Genomic DNA, 21825 nt, shown 5'->3' with positions numbered 1-21825 from the left:
TATATATATATATATATATATATATATATATATAATGTCATCACAATGTCAGCACTGTATGTTTCCATACAATGGCGAAATTAGTCTCTGCATTTAACCCATCCACCACCAGGTGGTGCAGTGGGCAGCTATTGAAAGCGCCCGGGAGGCTTTTGGGCGCTTATACACAGAAGTTCTTCGATACTTCATGGTTCTATTTTCACAGACTCACTCTTACTCGGGTTTTCAAAGTACAATTGTACACGACACACGATTGGCGATGGGGAAAGACAAACCCCGTCCCTGCCCCTCCTTTCTCTTTCTGAGGCTGTCTGTCACAGCAGGGTAGAGACACGCAACAGGCTGTGACAGACAGCCTCAGAAAGAGAAAGGAGGGTGCGGGGGGTTCTGTCTTATAACTGGGTGAGCCGCACTCAGCCACTCTCTTTTTTTAACTGATTCACTCTTATTTTTCCACCAAAGCATTTTTTTTCCCGATATCGTACATTTCTTCATCTGATCTGTTCATTCCTGCTCCCTGAACAGTGGCAATGGGGAAAGGCAGACCCCACCCCCACCCTCTCTTTTCTCATTCTGAGACTGTCTGCCACATGTTTCTGCTCTGCTGTGACAGACAGCCTCAGAAAGAGAAAGGAGGGAGCGGAGTGGGGTCTGTCTTTCCCCATCGCCAATCGTGTGTCTTGTACAATCTTACGTTGAAAATCCATGAAAAAGTGAGTCTGTCAAAGTCAAACTGCAAAGTGTCGAGGGACCATCTAATAATAATAATGTGTATATATATATATATATATACATATATATATATATAGAGAGAGAGAGAGAGAGAGAGAGAGAGAGAGAGAGAGACTATACATTAAACGACACACGTTTAAATGTTTCATTTATCCTTTATTTATCCAGGTAGTCTCATTGAGCCATGAGAACTCATTTTCAAGAGAGACCTGTTTAGGGAGCAGATGGGGGGGTTAAGGGCCTTGCTCACGGGCCCAGGGTGGGGCGAATGAGGATGGGGGCAGGTGTGGGTGCTTCACCTACCCTGTCCACATTTTTTTTTTATGTTGTCGGTACCGGGGCTTGAACCGGCAATCTTCCGATCACAAGCCCACCTTCTCTAACCTCTGCACCACCACTCCCCCCATAAATGTGTTACTGTACGTGTTATCAAACCGTAAAAATTGAAATCATTATAGGATCAAGACAAGACTATTTTTCTCATCTAACATCCTGGAAGTGCCACCTTGCTGAGCCATAATTGATTTAAAGGATTTTATGGAATAATTTTCAATTGCAATTATTCTCAAATAACTACATGTTTTTATCCGGAAAGAAAAAATAACTTTTTTTTTTTTATGATGCAATTAGTCTTTTCATTGACATGTTAGTCACAAGCAGCTTTTTTTGGATTATGATTGCCATTAACCCTATTAACAATGTTGCATTTTTTAATTAATCTGTAAATAATTCATGTGTTGTAGGACATAAGGTACTCACAGATGTAGTAGTACTCTCTGCCTGGTCTGAATTCAAAGCCCAAGGAGAAGGGAGTGAAGAGCTGAAACTTCTCTGAAAACTTCAGCGGTCCGTTTGGGGAGTGCGGTCTGTTGCACTCCCAGCGCTTAAAGCCCTTGGCGGTGTGGTCGCATGTGCTGTAGCCATCGTAGTTGACCATGTAGAGGACATAGCGCTCTGTCCGCTCCTCAGGCACGGAGTCTTCATAATGAGGGCAGTAGACATCCAGGTAGTCATTTATGCACACGTCAATATGGTAGTCGCCACGATGGAACCTGGATGAATGAAAGAGGCAAGAAGGTTAATCTCCTACATGTTCTTAAAAGTTACATTAACATTTTTTTGTGTTTTGAATAATTACCAGTGCCTTCATTTATTACTTATAAAGGTTTATTTGGACTTAGAATCTACACAAAAAAACAGCATTTTGTGGAAATTCACAAGCACATTCATCCTCTCGTTGGAAAAAATGTGCATGAATTAATATTTTCCATAAATCTTCCCCTGCAACAGATATTTAACACATACTGACACATATTTCTGAAATAGTAGAAAACTGTTGTGTTTAGATTTGAGAAAGTACACTTAAAAAAAAAAAAAAAAAAGTTTTAAGCTTGTTTTACCAAGTAAAATAATATGTTTATTCTAGGAGTTCTCCACCAAAAAGTGTGAGCTTAAAGTAGAAATGGCCAGACGGATACAGGATTGCAGGATGGACGGACAGTAAATGTCACCATAGGAAACATACGGGACCTGGCTGTCTCTGAGGGCTGTGCAGTGAAGCATCTTTACAGCTGCAATGATCTAGAACAGGCTGCAGAGGGTCAATGGGCTGAAATCCATACAGGGATTTTTATCAAAGGCCACACACAGTCACCACATGCACACACACACTCACACACCTAGTTTCTTCACTGTTGCCCAACATATAAATGTCTCACATGTGAACATTTTCTAAAATTAGAAAGCAATTTCTGAGTTTTGATTTATAGTATGAGCTGAGCCTCTAAGTTTGGCAGAAGTTAACAATAAAAGAGTATAACAAAGTCCATGCTCAATAATCCAGGTATACAATCCAACATTTTTCAGTCAGGTCATCTGGACAGTTTCTTTTTTTGTGCTGAAACGTTTCGCCTTCCATCCAGAAGGCTTCATCAGTCAAGGAAACACACAACAAAACTGATTCTTCCCCCAACAGCTTACTCCAAAGTGGAACGTTTGTTCCAGTTATGTTAGTGCTAAGATGGTCACGCCCCTCCTCCATTGCCGGCCCTCTTCGTTGTTGACAGTTGTGTCAAACTGGTTGAAAACAACAAAGTCCATGTTCAATAATGTCCCACTCATCCAATCATGTTCCACTTTGGAGTAAGCTGTTGGGGGAAGAATCAGTTTTGTTGTGTGTTTCCTTGACTGACGAAGCCTTCTGGATCGAAGGCAAAACGTTTCAGCACAAAAAAAGAAACTGTCCAAATGTTTATTCCAAATGTTGGAATAAAAGAGTATGTTTTAGTTTTCTTAACTTGATCAGCATGACTCCAATGAAGCACAGTCAAAAAACAGCGAGGATGTCAACCATAAAGTTCCCAGATCTATAAAAACTGCTGATTATTGCTGCTCACTTTGTCCAAAGCCAAGAAAATCTATAACTGAGATCTGATCATTAGTGGTGATGAAAGACAATGTTGCCTGAGTTTTTTAAAATATACCTTTTTTTTTTTTAATCTGTCATTGTTTTTAACAAGAAAGGCACTTTGAGAATCTGAACACATAAAGGACAAAACATGAATGGAAAAATTAGTGCTGCACTAAAGACTAGAGTTGAAGAGCTGCAATTCTTCAGCAGCATGCAAACCTTTCTTCATCAAATGTTCAAGTCTTTGAAATGTTTAGCTAAATGAAAGGACAGCTTTGTTGAACGGTGGATAAAGGAGATTTGTATTAAATGTTTTGAACAGCTTTATATCCTGTAGAAAATCGATTCTGCGTTGTTATGGCCGTTGGTTTTGAGTGACACTGTGCAGTTGTAGATGATTTGCAGGCGCAGCTGCGCAGTAACCCATCAGATTGACTGGCCTCTCCTGACTCCTCCCAGCGGACGTCTTCCTGCATCCTGGTTGCTTCTTCACCTCCTGCTCCTCCAACCACAGAAGAGGTTTGCTGTTTAAGTCCAGCTCTCCTGCCAATCAGGGCAGCTGCGATGTGGTCTGAGCAGCTCCTGCTGTGTACAGGTGTCTTGGTTTAGTTTTATTCTGCAGGTCTAGTTGAAAAGTTTACAGCCAAGAGTTTGGTTTTGAGGTCTGTCTTTGTGTGTTCTTGTAGGTTTCTGTAGGCAGGCTCAGACGTCTTACTTATGAGAAGCCTTGTTTGAACTTTTGAATGATTTTGGATTAAGTTTCAAAGCTTTGCTTTTTGATTGTTTGTTTAAAACAGTTGTAGCATTTAATTGTCCTACTTAAGTTTGATACTCAAGGTTGTGTAATTTTGTAGAGTTTTGTAAAAAACAATTTAACAAAGTTGACTTTTCTTTGTTGGTAGATAACTTTAGTTAAAAGTTATATTTGTAAGTCATAACTGATGTTAATTAGTGCTTTAAAAAGTACCCTCTTTTTGTTCAGTTTGATAAATCTTAACTGCCTGGATAATAAATCGCATTTCATTTTTTAAACCTGTTTTCATCTGGGTTTTTAATGTTACCTTCCCGGCTGGTCTGGGTTGTAACGTGCATTATTACAAAAAATATTGTTTTTTTGTCCTTTATTTAGTTCTTCTACCAAGTTCGTTTTTCATTTCATGCTCTACATGTGTGTTGTTTCATTCAGCAAGAAGGTACAATTCTGTCACTAGAATTAATTTTCAACAATGCATGTGCACTGAATATGACTCTCCTGCTAAATTTTCTTCAACCTGCACTTTGACCAGTTTACACTAACTTCCCAAACGGGAAACAACATCATGGAAAACAAAATATATATATTTTTAGGAGAACAAAACTATAATAAAAATAGTTATAAAACAATCTAACAAGGTTGAGTCAGGTCCTCTGGACGGATTATTATTTGCTGAAACGTTTCGTCTTTTATCAAAAATTCTTCTTCTGTCTAAGTTTAAGTCTGAAGTATTTTGGATAAAAGATGAAATATTTCTGCAAAGAAGAATCAGACCAGAGGACCTGACTCAACCTTATTAGATGTATCTACCTGGATTACTGCGCATGCATCAGGACAGTTATAAAACAACTACACACTGACACAATACAAGATCATTTTCTGCGTTAATTGCCAGAAAATAACAACTAAACAAGCAAATACATGCAGATCCTGAAGTACACACCTTTCTAAATGGTTCAAATTTGCTTTAGTTTCCTTCAACAAGATCAGCTAATTTGATTCTAAGCTGTGAAACAAATTTTTTAAAACCCTAGAATGAGAAACTAAAAAAAACTGTGGTTCACTGTAGTCACTGGATGCATAGTGAAGGTGCAAGATGAAACATCTTCTATTAAAAATCCCAAGATATTTGTAATAGAAGCTGGTAAAACATAGACTCAATAACAGAGCCCTGAACAGTAACAGATAGAGGACTTAGTGGCCTAACTTTTTCATTACAGTACATGACAAGTTTCATTTTGTTGGTGCTAAAAACAAGATTTAAGTCACACAGACGGCATGAAACTAAACTGGATGTGAGCTGCAGCTCACTGAGAGCTGGAGGTGCAGAGAATCAAAATTCAAACAGGGCCTTTTGGGTTGGAGATCAAACAGCAGTTTGAGCAAAAATATGGTTTTGGCGCCTTTGTCACTTCAGCTGCATGTTTTCGTTAAATAATAAAATGTTTAATTGTAACACGCAAATAATTTAGCCAAGCCATTTTTTGTTAAGGTGACCATGTGAGTCCGTGGAGCTCTGTCCTGTATATTGATGTGCGTCTGTGTATCTGGGTGAGCATGAGCTAGCATGAAAAGTAGTTTTTCTGTGTTTACCCGTGTAAGGTAAATACCAGTGTAAGGATGTTTACAGCCGAGGCACGGGGGAGCTCATCTGTAACATTTCCTTTAAAACATGTCTGTGGAGGTCCAGGAAGAGTCTCACATCTCTTACTGCTTTAAAATGTCACTGATTTGATGGTCACATCCTCTCATCTGCTCGTACCGGCTTCTGTGCGTGCATATGTGCGTGTGTGTGTATGTGTGTCTTTGTGCAATGTTTAAGCTGCCCTTCTCTCCGTGCCTCAGCAGGCAGAATAGTGGCTTGTGGCCCTGACTGCAAATGAGCCAGAGGATGTTTGGGTGAGTGAGCTCATAAAAAGAGACAGGACAGGCATTTGTAACATGCCTCACAAACACACACACATTCATATACACATTTATGCAGCGAAAACGCATCGTGCACACACCTGACAAGCATACACACTCAGATATTGGGTTTGTCTTGTCAGCTGACCGAGCTCACTGGCACATAGGCAAAGGAGCAGCAGCGAGACAGACAGGGGCTGCTAATGGCACAGAGTGAGGAAGATAGTCAGGGTGAGAAACAGACAGTGGGAGACAAAAGAGGATCTGGTTCTGAAAGAGAAGACAAAATACAAAAAAAAGGCAAAACTAGTAACAACTGCAGATTTGATTACCAGACACCCAGAGAAAATATCTGCAGGTGTCATTTATCATTCAAAGAGATGTCACTCAAACTCTATGAACATGACATGACTTGTGTTTCGCCAAGTCCATTTAGAGCCTTATATTTTGTTGCACTGCCTTTATGTCCCCATAAAAACCTGTTATTACGGGCCTAATGTGGGAGTTTCAGGTGCAACTGATGTCTTGTTTGTAGATATGTTCGATATAATCGGCATAAACAAGCTGCGCTTTTTAGCACAGTGAGGAAAGTGTTCTTCACCACAATGTGGACATGTGTTTTCTAAACATACATGAGCCACTGTGTTCCATATACAAGCACTGAGACATTATGCACCAGCGAAAAGTAAATCCAGGCTTTCCAGAAATCCAGGAAAGACAGAGCAGTAATACTGAGGTCAACAGAAGAGAGAGTATGCAAAGATACGGGAGGATCAACTGAACCAAAGTATGTAAATGAAAGCTGCAGCACGTCCTCTGCAATGTGCAAGGCAGTAATGTGGTGTGGGGAGTCTTTAGAATATATTTTCCAATTTAGTTTCAACCTGTTACACTAAAAATAAAGCTCATAAAAAAACTAAGTATGCCAATTTATGTTTAAAACAAAATTAGACATTTAATGAAATATAATTATATGCCATAAAATAATGCTAAGGGACTCTCTCCCCCTGAACCCATGTTTAAAATGCAGACATGTAGAATGTTCTGAGTTGAGTTTGTTAAATAGCTGTTTGTGGCATAAAATTTGCCAGATTTATCCAAAAAGTAAGTAAGCAAAAGGAATGTTTGAGGTTAAAATCCACGAAATGAGTCTTAACTGAAGAAATAGCAGTTCTGAAGGGATTTCACATCATGCAGGAATCCCCCTACATGCCAAAGCTCTGAACAAAGATCTAGCTGCTCAAGCACCTACCACAGCCTTTTTTAAACAGATCAACTCCATAAGGTACCGGTAATCAAATGATGTAGATGTAGAGCCATTAATACTTTCAGAGAGTTTCAAAAAATTATAGTTAATGAGATATTTTGCTAAAGGACAAACACATGCACAAATACACAAACAGAAATTACATCATTGCCCACTTTTCATTGCAGTGAGTGATACATGATCAACACACATGACTCAGCTTTGGAGCATTAAAATAATTTTAAAAAACAGTGTTTGTATTTTTGTGTTGCATAAGTCCAGTGAAACAAGATCAGATGTTGTCAAAGTTGCCCTTTGACATGTGCAGTAAACAGATTAGAACTGGCTGTTTCCAATGTTGCTCATCACTATTATTATGTATTTTGGGCAAAGAATAGCAGGAAGTACAAAAACTATGTTGAGATTGCAACTGGTCTATAATATGGTCATAACCAACAGAGAATCTCCTAATTTCGTCTAAGAATTTGGACAGTTAAACGGACTAAACCTTCATAAGTTACAGTTTTAAAGTTTTCATATGATGCAGAAAAATCACCAAATATTCTGAGTGGTTTGAAGCATCATCAACCTACATGCTTCCCAGATATTGCCTGCTTTAAACATACCAATCTCCTAAACAAAAATGATAAACCAACATGAAAATGACAAAACAACCGTTGAATCCTGGTTGATCTCTTTATATCACAAATAGACAAATAGACCAACCGTTGACTCCTGGTTGGTCTATTTGTGCTACAATGTAAACAAATTCTTATAAACCATCTACTGATCTACATTGGGGTACAAACATATTTGAAATATGGTCTGAAAAGTGTTTTTGTCTCCAGCTCCATTTGTCCATTTGCAGATGAGATCATATAAACCCCCCTTAGTCCTGCTCATAACAATAGATATCTTTAAGTAGTGAGTTAACCAGTATATACGTTCCCAGGGCAGCTGCAAACCCAAGATGGAGACAAGGAAAGGCTTTACTGAGGGTGAGGTCACACAAACCAACAACTGATCACACAATGATCCCATCCATCTAATCATTGTACAATTTATTTTGAAATGTCTGTTCTCAAATACAGCTCCTCTGAGTTTTATCTATAAAATGTTGGGGTTTTAGTGCATATGAGAAACCTGTTTTATATTAAAAACAGCTGATTCAAATATTTTAAAATCCATCTAAAGTTGGTGCTAAGTTACTTGCTCCTCACCATTAATGCTACACACACACACACACACACACTCACACACACACACACACACATGTAACCACGATCCCACCCTTGTGCTTTACAGCACTTCTGGCACCAGATTTTCTTTCTGCGTTCTTGTAAGAAACTGCAGCAGCAGAGATTGACAGCAGATGCCTTTGAGCAGTTAAATAGGTAATTAGGGAGCAAACTTGGATGGGAGGCTAATTGTCAAATGGTGATAATTACATGTCTTTGTTATGCCATAACTGGCCCAATAAGCGGTGGGTCACAACACAAAGCTGGGGAAATCAACTGGACACGGAGCGTGGGCACGTGTGTCAGTCAGACGTAGGGACGACATCTTTATTACCACCTCTCCAGAACCGTGGGTTCCGATTGAGGGGCAGGTTACTGCCAGAACACTCACACTGCACAGTGTCAAACTGAAGGAGTGAGTTTGGCAAAGCTGGAACGGTGAAGTGAATGCAGCAAAAGGTGGCACACCACTGCAGCTGCTGATTGGCTCATTTCCATTTCAATTACACAGCCCAGTGACATTGCAGTGCTCACATTGGGGTACACGCACTCACTCGCAGAGACAAATATACACACACAACTGCATATGCACACTCGGGCCCTGTGCTCACACACTGTACACCATGCAGTCCCATCAGCCACTTCTCTAAGCTGCACATCAGAGGTTGCAGACAGAGAGCAGGGAGGACAGGGAGAGACAGATAACCCGAGTGAAAGAGAAAGAGAGCGGAGTTAAAGAGCAAGAGCTCAGCAGCAGGCAGAGGCAGAAAGAAAGTAATTCGAGTCATCTAACCAGTTGAATAAGTGAGATTCAATAGAGGTGGAGAATGGAAACTTCACTGTGTGCTGCCCTGGCACAGTATCACTGTAAATACCACCGCTCAGAGGGATCACTAACAAAAATTGCTGTAAGAGCTGTTGACTATTTCTGTAAATCCAGATGCCTGAAACTTTGCTGCCTCGTGTTATTTAGAGTTTGACAAAAATACGTCAGATCTAAGCTGGTTAAACACGGCCTACGGCTGCTTGCATAGAAAAGTCAAAGCCCAGCTTCCTCAGAATAAAATATCATAACGGTGCGTTTACTTTCATTCTCTATTTTCTTGTTTTTCTTCCTTCTTGAGTTTCTTGCACTTTCCAATCCAGCTTATGACCCTAAATCAGATGTGTTTACAGTATTTCTCCTTCCCCCTTGTTGAATTTCAGACATCTGATATATTTTTAAGTGTAATGTCCTCAGGCAACGTTCTGCTGTCTGATAAATCAAATCACTGTCACCTATAGAAACTAGAAATCTAGCTGACCTTAAAAAAGGCAAGTCAGTTTTATAACTCCGCTAAACTTGTAATTTTTTTCTCGACATCGAATGTGTGATGGTGGTGGGGGGTTTATGTGCATGCTGTGAAGATGAGGGATCATTTGTTGCTTTTGGTCCAGAGGGAAAATATGTTTAGCCAAGAGGAGATGAACTCCAACTGAACCCTGACTAACGTTCACATGCAAAAAGCCTTTTCAGGACCTTTCAACACATAAGCCACAAGCGCACATCGCAAACACTTCTCAGTATAATTTGCACAGTTGTCTAATTGCAGATGATTGGTCTTGCTCCTAGCATGAAAAGAGGGAGAGTCAAAAGAAAGAACAAAATGACAGACAGATAGAGACAGAGGGAAAGAAGAGAAAGAGAGAGAAAGAACCTGTTGCAGTTTGTCACAGTGGTGAGAAACAGCCGTGGCTTTTCAGACAGAAATGTATCTTGTTATAACTGATGACAGAGGAATTTAACAGTGAATGAAGAGGAGGGATAAAGAACTGAGAACGTCTCCAAGTGTTTCCACTTCACGATCATCCTGTCTGTAAAATTCCTCACCTGATCTGCAAATTTCTAATATTTTGTCAGAGTCAGTTCAGAGAGTCAGAGTTTCTTTATTTGTCATGTTGTACATGTGGTGGAATGAAATTGTGTACACAGGGTCCCAGTTCCATCCAACAATAAAATGTAAAAGAAAAACAGTAATAAGAACTAAGAAATATGAACTACGAAAAACGTTAACTAAAAATACGCTAAGCACTAGTAGCATAAAAACAATACGCCGAACAGCAAAACATCTTTTGTACTTGACATGCAAAAGTTTTTTCTTCTTTTTGTATGACTAGTTGGCAAAAAAAACAAAAAAACAACAGTGGCACTTTCTGTAACATATCATTATAGCTTAGAATAAACTGGTAAGAGTGTTGGGTCAGAAAAAATATAGCAGCAAACACACCCATACCAGGGCTTGAATGTTGTCCAACATGTTCGGATTTCAAAAAAGTAAAATGATGTATTGAAGCGATTAGGAGTGGTGTTGTTGGAATGCACAAGTACAATATTCTTCATTATACAACAAAACTTTGTGCGCAGTTTGGGCACGCCTCGACAACATCTGACATCTAGTACCGAGGCAAGTACAACAGATCTGATTTCAACAAGGCATCAAGTTTAACATGTGAAAAGTTATTATTCCCTCTCCTCGTTTTTTAGTCTTATCTCAAAAAGAAGGATGGAAGAATAAGGGGTAAACAGGGAGATTTATGCTTCTATCCATCCATTATCTCTTTACCCGCTTCTTCCTTTTCAGGTCGATGGGGGGTCACTGGTGCCCATATCACAAATAAGACAACCATTCACTCTCTCACTCACACGTAGGGACGATTTAGAGTCACCAATCAGCCTAACATGCATGTTTTTGATTTGTGGGAAGAAACCGGAGTACCCGGAGAAAAGAGAACAAGCAGACTCCACCCAGAAAGGCCCCTGGCTGGAATTTGATCAGGCGACCTTCTCACTGAGAGGCAGCAGCTCTACCAACTGTGCCACCGTGCCACCCCAGGGAGATTTAACAAGTGTAATTTTGTTTAATATATGAGGGTGTGGGTCCTTTGCCACATTTGTCTCCTTGTTGTCAGTCCAGGGGTTTGAACTGGCAACTGACCGATCGCTTGCTTGGCTCTTCTATCCTCCGTGCCATCACTCCCCCATAAGAGCTGTTGTTTATTATGTTTTTTTTTTTCTTTTCTACTATTTTTGTGTTTATGTGTGTGTGTGTGTGTGTGTGGGGGGGGGGGGGGTCTCTGTTTTACCAAAGTTGGGGGAGGTCCATCCACCTATGCATTCATAGAGTGGACCATGTAACACGCCAGTTAAGAAATATCTGCTTGTAAATGCTTTTTATTGCAGCTGGCAGACTTTTAGCCATTTAGGTGTTGGTTGAAGGATTTTTTTCCAACTTTGCAAAATCGTTTAACTTTTGGTGCGATTCTCGTTCTTACCTTTTTGAGATCCATCAACAGGTTTTCAGTTATGTTTTGGGTGGTGAAATATAAAAACCAGAGTGCAAACTTCAGTTAATTTAGGATTTTGAGCTGCTTTTAATCTTTTGAATTTTCTTTTCTTTTCTTTCTTTTGGATGTGATGATGCTTTTAAAATAGATTGGTATTTAATCAGTTCAAATCATCCTTCTAATAGTATTCTCACACTGACCCAAGCAAAAACAAAAGCAAAAAGTCCGAATAAATCTTCTCCAGTACCCAGTTATTCAGGTGTTGTTTTAGAATTTAGTTATTTTTTTCATTAACAAACCTTTTCTCATTTGAGCCTAAAATATAAACGAGTAATAAAAACTTGAGTAGATACAGCATTTCTAAAGCTAGAAAATATGCATAACCTGGCATTTGCTTTAAACTCAAAAACTGCATTGAACAGATCAAACTCGGCAAAGAAAATTGTATCACCATAAACTATATTTATTATATTCACTGTATTACACAATATTTATTTATGACCGGTTTTATTTGTAATATATTGTGAGCAGCAAAAATGTTGTTTTTTGCTCAGTCTTGGACGTTTTAGATAAAATCAAAGTAAACAATTGAAAATCAGAAATTTGATGTTAATATGATCTCATATCTCTAACGCTGAGGTAAAGAAACAAAAACCGAGATCAGTCCAGTCATGGAAAGAGCATGTGGGACTGTCACTTCATATTAGTTGACAGCCACATTCCTAAATGGCTAAATGGGTGATAGGTTTACAACATTGAGAGGAGTTAGGGGAGAAGACACGGTGACATCAGGGATATTAAATATCACATTTTACTGTCTACAAGACATGGTGGAGGGCTGGAACATGTGTGAATGTAGACGTTTATTCATATTTATATGAGCTATCTGGTGTATTGGGTCAACACACACACATAAGTATAGAGCTGCTGGTCATGCCTCATTTTATTGTGTCCATCTGTTGTAACTTTATGGATGGCGTACCTCAAGGCTCAGAACAGGTGGTCAATCTGGAATGAAATACTGTCCTGAGTGATAAACACAGGGACATGCACTTCTCCAGCTCTCTATTACATCTACTTCCATCCCTCCTATCCTTCGCCTTTCTTTCCCTCTTTCCATCCTTTACTGCATTATCCATCACTCTTTTTTCCACCCTCACTCCCATCATCATCACCCTTGACTATGATCTTACAAAATTCATTTCTGGCATTTATGTCTGTCAGTGCTCATTTTGCCCCAGGGAGACAGCGAATTAAGAGCAGTGACAGACAAGTTCTTGTTCTGCTCGTGGTGCTGAGTGAAATGGCAAGATGTAGTGCCCCAGTAAGTGTTTGATGTTGTCTGCATCAGCACGCTGCAGCTTATGTTCAAAACAAGGGAGCAAAAAAGGAAGACAGATACTTCCTCTGAGCTCATCTACTCTCTACTTCTGCCAAACAACCATTTTTATGTGTGTGCAACTCTGATGTGTGTATCGGCTACAAATGCGTGTGAGTGATGTGTAAAAGGAATTCTTTATGTGTTCCCTCATCACCAAGGGAGTCAGGAAAAAATGACACTCACTCCCAACATCCTGTCAGGCCCTGGGGCCATTCTTCTGAATCATGGCTGCCCCAAACTCGCTTCATTCCCTTTGTAAATACTGTTCACACTGACATGTTTACTGGGACCAGAGTGGATGTGTGCTCGCCTGCAGATGCTTGTGAGTTTTCCATTGTCAAACAGCGAGCATCAAATAATAGCCGTGTATCACTGAGTGGTGAGATGTGATGGCCATTAATCATAAGCCATTGTTTTATGGTGATGGTGTTTGGCAGCTGGGACAGAAAGGCAGCAATGAAACAGCTCTAAGTGGTGTGATGTTTTCCTAAGAAAGTAAGAGATGGATGTCTTACACAAACAGGACCAGAGTTGAAAGCTTGGTCTGAGTTTGAATTGCAAAATGGCAAACCTTCAAGAATGTTTGAAAAGATTTTAGGAGGTTGGGTGAACACAGAGTTAGCACAAAGCTGCACAACGTCACAGCCATTAATGCTGATGGAATGATGTATGTGTGTAAACACAACACATGTTCCCAGGTGTACACTAGCTGCTGTGAGCAGAAAAGTCTCAAGTGCAAAACCTAAATTAAACAAAATGATCTTTTAAACAGCTTAAGTTGTTGGTGGACTGAAAAAACAATGTTGAGTTGTGGGGAGTGGTGGAGCAGAGGTTAGAGAAGGTGGGCCTGTTATATTCTACCATGTTGTTGTTTACTATCTCTCTTTAGGACCGTGGCAGCGGAAGAGTCAGAGATTCTTTATTGTCATTCGCACCACATGTGGTACATGTGGTGGAACGACATTGTGTAAACAGGGTCCCAGTTACAACCAACAATAAAATGTAAAATAAAAACAGTAATAACATCTAAGATATGAACTAAGAAAAACATCAACTAAATATACACTAAGCACTAATAGCAAAAAACAATACGCCGAACAGCAGCACGAACATGAGTCTGTGTGAGCAGATGAGCACGAACGAATACAGCAACATGAAACAGGTCAGCAGCAACATGAAATAGATCAGCAACAACATGAAACAGATCAGCAGCAACATGAAATAGATCAGCAACAACATGAAACAGATCAGCAGCAATATGAAATAGATCAGCAACAACATGAAACAGATCAGCAGCAACATGAAACAGATCAGCAACAACATGAAATAGATCAGCAACAACATGAAACAGATCAGCAGCAATATGAAATAGATCAGCAACAACATGAAACAGATCAGCAGCAACATGATGTGATTTTTCACAGTGATTATTCTGGTTAGAGATTCGAGTCTAACAGCCTCAGGGTAGAAGCTGTTCCTCAGTCTAGTGGTTCTACACTTAATGCTCCTTAACATCTTTCCTGAGGGGAGCGGGGCAAAAGGTGTGTGTGCTGGGTGAGTGGGGTCCTACATGATGCAGGTGGCCCTCTTCCTGCATCTAGAAGTGTAGATGTCTGTTATGGTGGGGAGGCTGACTCCAACAGACTTCTGTGCAGCCTTCACCACTCTCTGCAGAGCTTTTCTTTCTGCAGCTGTGCAGCCTCCATGCCACACGTTGATGCTGGAGCACAGGATGCTCTCCACTGCACACCTGTAGAAGGAGGTGAGGACTGAGCTTCCCAGACCAGCTCGTCTCAGCCGCCTGAGGAAGTAGAGTCTCTGATGAGCTTTCTTGACCAGGCTGGTGGTGTTGTTGCCCCAGCTGAGGTTGCCATAAATATTGTAAATATTTGTAAATATAATTATTTTTCACTTTTTGGTACTTTATTTTTGTACCCTTATTGCATGCTTTAGTATTTCTTGTTTGTTCTTTGATTTATTTTTATCGAGTCAAATCAGTTTTTCTCATCTTAAGCATTTCATTGTACTGTTAACCTTGTGTTAACCTTGCATATGACAAATAAACACAACTTGAACTTGAACAGGATGAACACCTGTTCGACTCCCCGGACCAACAACATCAAAATGTGGGTGGAAAAGATGAAACACCCACATCTGCCTCTACCCTCATTTGCCCCACTCTGGGCCCTTGAGCAAGGCCCTTAACCCCTATCATCTGCTCCCAAAACAGGTATTTCTGGAAAATGAGTCCTCGTGACTCGATGAGACTACCTGTATAATTTTTATTTGTTTTTTATTTTACCCTTTATTTATACAGGTAGTCTCACTGAGTCATGAGAATTCATTTTCAAGAGAGACCTGTTTGGGAGCAGATGTGGGGGTTAAGGGCCTTGCTCAAGGGCCCAGAGTGGGGCAAGTGAGGGTGGAGGCAGGTGTGGGTGTTTCACCCTTTCCACCCACATTTTTATGTTGTCAGTCTGGGGAGTTGAACCTGCAACTTTCCAATCACAGACCCATCTTCTGTAACCTCTGCGCCACCACTCCCCATAAATAAAGTTTAAATAAATAAAATAAAAAGTTTGCAGAAACTGTGCTCAAAATTAGATGTTTTAGAACTCCACATTACTCAATGCACCTAAAAGATTTTCTAAAGTAAAACTATAATTGATTTGAAAATGTGTAGATTTTATTCAGGCTTTATTTTTATTTTATTTATTATTCTTTATGCTTCCTTTGATAGAGAACTTTTACTAATTGGCGTTTCTATGACTGAGAATCTTCCCCAGCATATGTATGTGAATGTTTCTGTTCAGTGCCCTGAGGCAACTTTTTGTTGTGAATTGGCGCTATATAAATAAACTGAATTGAATTTATGAGAAATAAAAGGCAAATTTTAAAATCTTAAAATAAAAATGAAAAACACTTTCATATATAAAATCATATGTACTGTATAAGCAGCACAAAATGCTACAATTTATTATTGTTCCTAGGGAAAAAAAGTTTTTTTTGTTTTTTTTTTCAGTCAAACAAGTTCTCAGGAAATAAATAAAAAAGTATTTTTCTCATTAAGAACCAAGATCAAGCAGCATGAGCTGTATTTATTTATTTGCATTATTTATTTAAATCTGATCTTGGATGAACACAGAGATGAACATGTATCTCCATTAATGAATAAGATAATTTCAAATTAACATCTGGTTGCACTGATTTAAAAAAAACTCTCACTAATAAACCCTGAAATTATCTTTTTGAGCCCATCTATAATGTAAACACATGAAAGAAGACACACATTTTGCCTTTCAAAAAGGTTACACTGGACCCGTGACAGGATGTTGTGCAGCATGTGCAAATACTTTCATAAAACTCAACACTTTCACATTACACAGCTCTAACAGAACAAGCTGGGTTGATGTACGTTTGTGCTCGCAGAAAAGGTGTGTGAGGCTTTGTGGTTGCAGCAGATTTAAGGTAGTTATATAGACAACAAAGAAACAATGAAAAGTTATTGTGTTTTTATATTTTTATGATATTTTTGTTGTAGACTTTAGCTTTTAAATACACTCTTCATTAGAGGATCGAGAAAACATTTAAAAAAACATACAGCAAATTTAGCTATAATCACAAAAGTCCATCAAGTTTCCCATGAAGTTATTTATATTTTTACCTATTTAGTGTTAACCCTCTTCTTTGTTCACTTGTCTCTCCATTAGTTAATCTTTTTGGTTTTCTGCTCTTGGCTGAAGGCTTTTAGTTTCAGGGTCATTAGTTGTTTTTGCTTTATATTCCCTCTGGATACTTTCCTAATAGCTCCTGGTGGACTGGTTAGATAAAATCATGCTTAGAAATGTTTTGTTAGGCACCAAGAACCCTTTGCATGGACTTAAAAACTATTCATCGAAACTTGTTGGGATTTCTATCGCAAACGTTTGCTCAAGGCAGATTTTTCCACTTTTGTCATGAAGTAATGTTTTATTCTATTTCTCTCCAACTCCTGCACACTTCAGCTCATTGTAAGCATTTAATTTAATGGATTTTGCTTGTTCATCTAATGAGCGAATATACCAACCATTTATTTTTACACTAATTACTGTCTTAAGGCAACTTAAGTGGGCTGTGGAGTGAAATGTAGTACAACTTTGGAGCTGTACATTAGAGGAAACCAGAACACGATCTAAAGACTACCCAGCTGTTGCTCAACAGACAAAGAGACGCTGGGACCCTATCATGGTTTCTTGTTCCATTTTATCCCCAGGGATGCTGATGATAAGTGTTTTATTCCACTTTAACAAATGATTCTTTGAGTATATTCTTGTGCCAGCAGATCACGGTATGCGAAGAAGAGTTTAGTCAAATTATGTTATAATTTTCTGCTATCATCTGCATCAGTCTAGACAGAGTATAGAAATCTGATAACAATTTGTTCTGCACAATAAAGCTTTATTCGTTGATACCCATCAACTTGCCTGTTACAGCCAAATGAAATTTTCCATTTTTAGTGGTTACGTACTGTTTTGTTTTAGTAGTAGGAACAATCATAATGCTCAAAATCAGATTACATCAGGCTATGGAGCAGCCAGTCTCTGGGCAAACACAACTTTGAAACTCAATGATAAGTTTTGAGATGGCAGGAGAATAATATATATTGTAGTAGTGGAGTTTCAGAGGAGACATTTTCTAAAACATATGCCGATTTTAAAATACAAGTATGAACTGTAGATGGTTTAAGAAATATGGTGGAACCAAACTCAACACAAGAAAATGTCAACAAAGGCTCCTGATGAGATTTGACTCTCATCCATCCATCCATTATCTTTACCCGCTTCTTCCTTTTCGGTCACGGGGTCACTGTGCAAGAAGCGGGGGACACCCAGGATGGGTCTCCAGTCCATCACAGGGACACATAGAGACAAACAAGACAAAGAAACATTCACACCTAGGGACAAATTTGAGTCACCAATCAGCCTAACATGCATGTTTTTGGTCTGTGGGACGAAACTGGAGTACTCTGAGAAGATCCACTCATGCACGGAGAGAACATGCAAACTCCACCCAGAAAGGTCCTGGTCCGGGATTTGAACCTACAACCTTCTCATTGAGAAGTTTCAGCTCTACCAACTGTGCCACTGTGCCGCCCGACAGATTCTCAAATATGAACAATCTTTTTTCCCCATCACTCCTGAAACTGGAATTTTTCCATACAAAGACAATCATTACCATCATCTTCACCAGCATCATCATCCGGTATGTATGCTAGTGTAGCTGACCGCTATTTTAATTAGCATTTAATCTCCAGGTTATGTTTATAATCAATCATCAAACATTTAAAAGTAGAAAAATATAAAAACTGATCTTATTTACCTTCAAGGTATTGTCTTTACTTTGCTTGTTTAATTAAAATAACAGTTCCAAACTGTAATTCATTGATTTAACATTTCTAAAGTTATAACAGAATAATGCCGCCAAACAGGGAACCAAAATTGTTTTCTTGCCCAGCAACAGTACAACACCCTTACTTTTCTAATGTGAGCATATTTCTGTGTTTGCCACAGTGTTTGTGGGCCAGAGAAAGACAAATAATGGAAGAGGGATATGGCGAGGTGGTCAAAAAGACTGAGCAGTAGCTGTGACTCTGGGGAGATCGACAATGATTTTGCCAGCAGGAAGTTGACACATGGGCCTCTTTGTTAATTCCTCATGCCTGTTTAAAGGCCATGCAGCTCTTTAGCTCCTCCAATGTGTACACATGTTTTGGCAGAATATAAGTCCGTATTAATGCAGCAACTTGCGTGCATGAGGGTTTGGCATGAACAAAGCATTCTGCAGGACCTTCGGGGTCAGCCTCCCATGGAGAAGCTGTCAAGGTCCCAGGCAGGGGGTTAAGTGGTGTGTCGGGCACTTGGGCTATGTGTCTTAAAGTGGGCAATGCTGGCGTTATATGGTCCGGGAAAGGTCACTTTGTAAAATAGACATAAGCTTGCGCATAGTCTAGTGTGCATGCACACACAAATCTGACTGCATTCATGCTTGTAGCTCGAATATATGCACTTAAATCTGTGAAAGAAAACAGTATAGGGCTGCTTTGCAGGAACTGTTCCTATTACTAAAGCCGAGTTTGGCTAATGTATTTTATAAACTCTATTCTGAGCTGGCATACAGAAATATTACATATTTTGAATATATTGTAGATAAAGGTATTGAACAGAAAACGGTTATACAAATTTTTTTTAGGAGCCATGTCTGTATATTTTGATTACTATCGTTCAGTATATCTTGTACCATAGCAGCTGTAAGAGTAACCTCTTTCACCAAAAAGATTGGGTACAAACTAAAAGAACAAAATCTTCTTGATGGTTTGTGAAAACCTCTGTCAATGTATATTTTTCCTGAATGGCAGAACTTCCCCTCCGAGGAGACCAAATGCATTTCTTTTTGCAGGAAGCAGGATCAAACTATGCAAAGTGGGAGCAGTCAGTTCTGTCCTTGTCTTTGATCCCAACTCAGCTCTGTTTAAAAGACCCAGTTTGACAGAGCGGGAACTCTGTCAGTGTAACAAGCTAAAAGATGTTCAGCGTGCCTTTGTTCTGGGCCACAGGCGATTAGTGCTACAAGCATACTGCGCATGTAGGGGGTGACCTTACTGTATGTGCATACGTATGTGGGACTGTGCATAGTGGTGGTAATCTGCTGCGATAATTTAATGGTCTTTTTTCATTTCAGTTTTTATTTCTGAGCTTCACAACAAGAAAAATAATTATTTCTAAACCACTTAAAGATTAAAACCCTCATTCACACTGATCCCAAACTCCTTGTGTAAATATAGGCACCCACACACACTCCTCATCAAATTACTCTTCTAATAATTGAGATTCTGATTGATTTTTGTCCAACCAAAATTAGATTCTCATTCAAACTAATTGGCCCAGTTTAGAATCCCCTTTCCAGGCAGGCCGCAGGTCTTGACACTAAAACGAGGTCTGTAGGTCACATCTTGATGGGCATAGGCTGCAATCTTTTCACATTTCCAACTGTGAGTTCACGAACTTTTGAACTCGTCATACTGAGCAGGAAATTGGAACAATAAACTCTTCATAGGAGAAAGAAAATTTCCACACAAAAGTGGGATTTATTAGACTTGTACTGTTTATTTATGTCCCTCGGTTAGTGTTAGCAAACAGTAAAATGTTTGCAAACATTCACACGCATAAATATACAAAAGGTGTAGGGGGTGGTTTTGGAAGCATGTGGTGACACGCCGTGGACAGGTTTGGGAGCTTTACCGACATGTGTGGTCTAAAGTTAGCGCAGTTAGAAAATGCCTTCCATCCTTACGTCCATCCATCTCTGAACTCCTCTCCAGCTGTCTCCTTCATCTCATCCCCTGACCTAAACTGGCTGTCAGGGCCTTCTGCTTCAGCGCTGCATGCTCCACGTTCAACACATGCCTTGACTTGACTGGGCACAGGAACAACTTGTAAAATAAAACTACCATTAATCCTGATAAATGAGGGTCTGATTATTACTTAATACTAATGCAGACCACATATTGTCTCACATGGGATACTACTTCAGTCATATTTAACACCTTAATGATAAATAGTACATTCTTTGTATATGTTAGCTTGCATGCATTTTTTTTTTAATTTCAGCTCATATTATGTCTTAGGTGCAAATTTATACTTGCAATAAAGTAATCCCTCTGACCAACACTTTTCCTTCCATTTGTCGCCCATTTCATGTCCATCTCATTCCACCTGCTGCTTTCTCTCCACATTCTGCCAGCAATGTGTCAAAAGCCTAAACCGCCTGGTATTGATGTCCCCATCATGGCACAGCAGGGGCCCCTTCATCACAGACGCACAGATGCCTGGGTGAGATGTCCCAGTTGAGGCATTAGTCAAGTGTGTGTAAGCTGTTTGTGCAAAGAGGTGGTCTATATCAAATCAGCAGCGTGGGCTTTGCAGGGTCTGCTGAATCCTCCCACAAGTGTTGAGGATCAATCTGAACACAAATCATCTCACACACTAAACCGTTTTCACACACTCATCTGGATATTTTGGAGTCCACACAGTGCATAGTTGTTTCTTTTTTATATATGAAGTAGGATATGCATTAATTCTGTAATACAAATATCTGCCAAATAAGTACATTTTTGATTTAGATTTAAAAAATAATAATGAAGAGAATAAAATCCAAGGCAATAATTATATACAGTAGTCCCTCGCTACTTCGCCGTTTGACTCTCACAGATTCGCTCTATCGCGGTTTTTCAAAGTAAGATTGTACACGGGAAAAACATTGTACAAGACACATGTTTGTCAGCTTTAATATTACTCATGTGATTGGGACAGTACTAGATATAGTACTGTACATTAAAAAGTTAACAAAAACATAAAATGCTTCAGACAGGCAATGCCATTTTGTAGTTTTCTCTCAATAAGTATACTGTATACTGTACCCGCTCATAAGGACTACATTTCCCAGAAGCCAACAGTGCCCCACCTAGAAGCTCCATTGCCTTATACTGGAATATTAGAGTGAAAGTTTTGATCTGATCGGGAAAAGTTTGGCACTTATTAGCCTACAGTGACTGGGGGGCCCAGCGGATGTAGAGAGTCGCACGGAACCCACAGAACCGGAGCAGAACTGGACCAGAACCAGACCTCCAGACCCACTGATGAATCTCGAGAGCTGGTAGCCAGCCCATGAGGACTTCTGAGTGGGAAGCATCTCTCGGACCACTCAACTGGACCACCACGCTGGTCACCCGAATGTTCAGCCCCCGTTATCGGTGCTCAAGGACTGCATAGAACCAGAGCAGAACCAGACCTCCAGACT

At 39.6% G+C, this 21825-nt stretch overlaps 1 protein-coding gene across 1 annotated transcript in view; it reads right to left on the bottom strand.

Moving 5' to 3' along the window:
- Window positions 1–21825, bottom strand: part of efna5b (ephrin-A5b) — a 93008-nt gene that overhangs the window by 16521 nt on the left and 54662 nt on the right. Inside the window, exon 2 of the mRNA XM_037680981.1 lies at window positions 1492–1784. Coding sequence (XP_037536909.1) covers window positions 1492–1784 — 293 coding nt within the window. The remainder of the gene's footprint in view (window positions 1–1491; window positions 1785–21825) is intronic.

This window comes from Nematolebias whitei, chromosome 8 (assembly GCF_014905685.2).
Source record: "Nematolebias whitei isolate Nwh7 chromosome 8, NemWhi1, whole genome shotgun sequence".
NCBI classification, from domain to species: Eukaryota; Metazoa; Chordata; class Actinopteri; order Cyprinodontiformes; family Rivulidae; genus Nematolebias; species Nematolebias whitei.
The sequence above is the reverse complement of the archived record's forward strand: the minus strand, read 5'-3'. Positions and strand labels throughout refer to the sequence as shown.